The sequence below is a fragment of the Myotis davidii genome, unplaced genomic scaffold (assembly GCF_000327345.1).
Source record: "Myotis davidii unplaced genomic scaffold, ASM32734v1 scaffold132, whole genome shotgun sequence".
In the NCBI taxonomy this organism is placed as follows: Eukaryota; Metazoa; Chordata; class Mammalia; order Chiroptera; family Vespertilionidae; genus Myotis; species Myotis davidii.
In genome coordinates, this window is record NW_006285258.1 from 1,642,772 (window position 1) to 1,645,593 (window position 2,822).

At 31.9% G+C, this 2,822-nt stretch overlaps 1 protein-coding gene across 1 annotated transcript in view; it reads left to right on the top strand.

The window, feature by feature from the left end:
* The window catches only part of DMXL2 (Dmx like 2), a 145,315-nt gene that overhangs the window by 63,735 nt on the left and 78,758 nt on the right, over positions 1 to 2,822 (top strand). The window contains 2 exon segments of the mRNA XM_006755995.2: positions 1,992 to 2,228; positions 2,696 to 2,822. The exon segment at positions 2,696 to 2,822 is cut by the window's right edge and continues 130 nt beyond it. Coding sequence (XP_006756058.1) covers positions 1,992 to 2,228; positions 2,696 to 2,822 — 364 coding nt within the window.

Consider the following 2,822-nt stretch of genomic DNA (forward strand, 5'->3'; position numbering starts at 1 on the left):
AGTTCTTAAGGATCTCACTCCATTTATCGGCAGTTTCTAGCAAATTATTGAAAGACCTTAAAAGTGCGTTTTTTAGCTCTATATCCTCCATTTCTGACATCTGTGTCATGTTTCTTTGTCTCCGCATTTTTTATGCTTTCTTGGTGCAACCCCTAGTGGTCTTTGTGCGCAGTCTTGTAATTAAGCCTAGATTTTTGTAGGTAATACTGGCAGGGATTTGACCTCCAGGCAAACTGGCTGTGAGAATCAGCTGTCCAGTTACCATCTTATATGTATGTTTTATTCTCCCTCTTCTGCCCATATATGTCTTTCCTTCCTCCTCCCGCATTTTTGGCTGAGCCACTTGAAAGTAAAGTTGTCACTGACATTATCCTTCATTCCTAAGTATTTTACAACATTACATAAATATTTCAAAATACGTCTTCTAAAAAAAGAGGAGTTTCTTCCCTAACCATAGTACGGTTATCACATGCAAGGAACATGGATAAAATAATACCATCAAATATATAGCTTATATTAAAGTTGATTCTTTTTTTTTTTAATGTTTTTGGTTTTATTTCTTAAAGTCAATTCTTTTTTTTAATGCATTTGATTGTTATTTCTTTTTAAGCTCCTCTAAACTAGAATAGTCCCTCTGTCGCAGTTGTCAAAAATAGTCTCTCAGTCTCAAAAAAGTTATCTCTCAGTTACTTTTAGAATGTCTTGCAGTTGTTTGAGTATTTGTTCATGATAATAAGAGTTAGGTTAAACATTTTTAGCAAGAATACTACATAGGTACATATGGGATGTACTGGTTTATAAGATTAATTTATAAGTCTTTTACATGATTTGTTTTATTTTACTCTGAAAACCAGGATTGCCATCCAGGAATTGGCAAGAAAGAACAACATGGAGCTTATTTAACAAAGATATTTATTAATAGAACACTACTAGAATATTCTGTGCTCTTATCTTTAAGTTCTCTCTTTTTTTAAATAGAGGACAATGTTTTTTTTCTTCTTTCTGTTGAATAGATTTTTTATAATGTACATTGGAATTAAAGAGATTAATTTTTTGAGTTATACTATTTTATATGAATAATTTATATCATGAATTTTGGTTACCTCAAATGGAGAAAACCTGATATACTTAGAATTTTGCCTGCCTTCCTGTGTTCTTCCTTGTCATTATTTCCCCCCAAATTTTTAGGCAAGTTTCAAATATTCAGAAAAGTTGGAAGAATAGTACAGTGAACACTCAGTGCTTCCATTTTGATTCAATAATTGCTACCATTTTGCAACAGTTGCTTTATTCTGTCTGTATACACACACAGATATGTTTATGTTTGTGTGAGCACATGGGTGTGGACTCACTTATGTATGTGGGCACGTGTATGTAAAATTTTTTTCTTTTAAAAAAAACTTTATTGTTGAAAGTATTATATAGTCCCCCTTTTTCCTGCATTGACCTCTCTAGTCTGCCCCTGCCCCCTGTGTAAATTTTTTTTCTGAATCTTTTCAACATAAGTGACACATATCATGGTACATCACCAATATATACTTTAGCAAGTGTCTTCTAAGAATAAGGAAATTCTTTCACATAATCACAATATCATTATTATACTTAAGAAAATGAGAAGTAATTCCATAACCTCTAATACTCAGTTCATATTTAAATTTAAATTACTTCAGATATCTCAGCAATGTCTTTTATAGTTGCTTTTCTGTTTAGCTTTTTGTTCTTCTGTCCTCAAACCAGGATTCAATAAAGGTTTGTACATTTGGTGTATTTGGTATTTAATTAGTAATTTAATTCCATATAAGTCTTTGTCATTAGTTCTTAATATTTATATTTATCATTAAATTCAGTTAAATTTTTTACAAACCCTGCTAGAGTTATGTTGACTTGTTTAGCACTTTTTTCTGTGTAGGTATGGAATTGATCTTTATCAGCACTTACAAGATTTTTAAAACCATTAAAAATTCATATTGAAATCTTTTTTGTTTTCACAGATATTCCAAGTGCCTTGGTTGGCACTGTATTTAACATCGATGATGGAAATGGTGGCTTTGTGGTTCATTGGTTAAACAACAAGGAATTTCATTTTACATTATCTACTGAAATATTTATGCAGGAGTTACGAAAACTTTCTGAAAAGCAGGTAGATCATGAAAGCGATGCAGATAGAGAAGACGAGGAGCATTCACAGGAGGAAAGAGAGAGGGGTTTACATATGAAACTAGACCATGGTTAGTATCTTATATTCAGGTTTTTCTTTTTTTCAAAGTAACAACTCTTTGTGGTGCTACTTTTAGTTTGTAATTCTTTCTTTCTGCTCTCCTTCCTTTTGACTTTTCCATTCATTCAACAAATATTTACTGACCATCATATGTTTTGTTATAATATATTGCTTTGAGTATTGTGTTATTTTGGAAGCCATATCACTTTCTGGGGAATAGATTTTGCTAATGGTTATAATGGTAGTCTGAATTAAATTTTTATTTTATCCTAAGTAAGAAGTATAGTAATTTTCCGTTCAGACCAGAAAATAGTTTCCTTCTTTGCTTTTTTTCTTGACCATAATTTTGAAAAGGAACTTATAGTTTCTAAAGACGGTATGCTATTTATTTGCAGTATTGTACATAAATGAGTTTTTATAGTATTAGTAATGTGTACTAAAACTTGTATGTATTGATACAGTTATTTTCTGATTCAGAGTTATCCCTGGACAGAGAGTCTGAGGCAGGTACAGGATCATCAGAACATGAAGATGGAGAACGAGAGGGAAGTCCTAGAACCTATTCATGGTCTAGTGCACCAATGCCACTACCTACTGTGCTGCT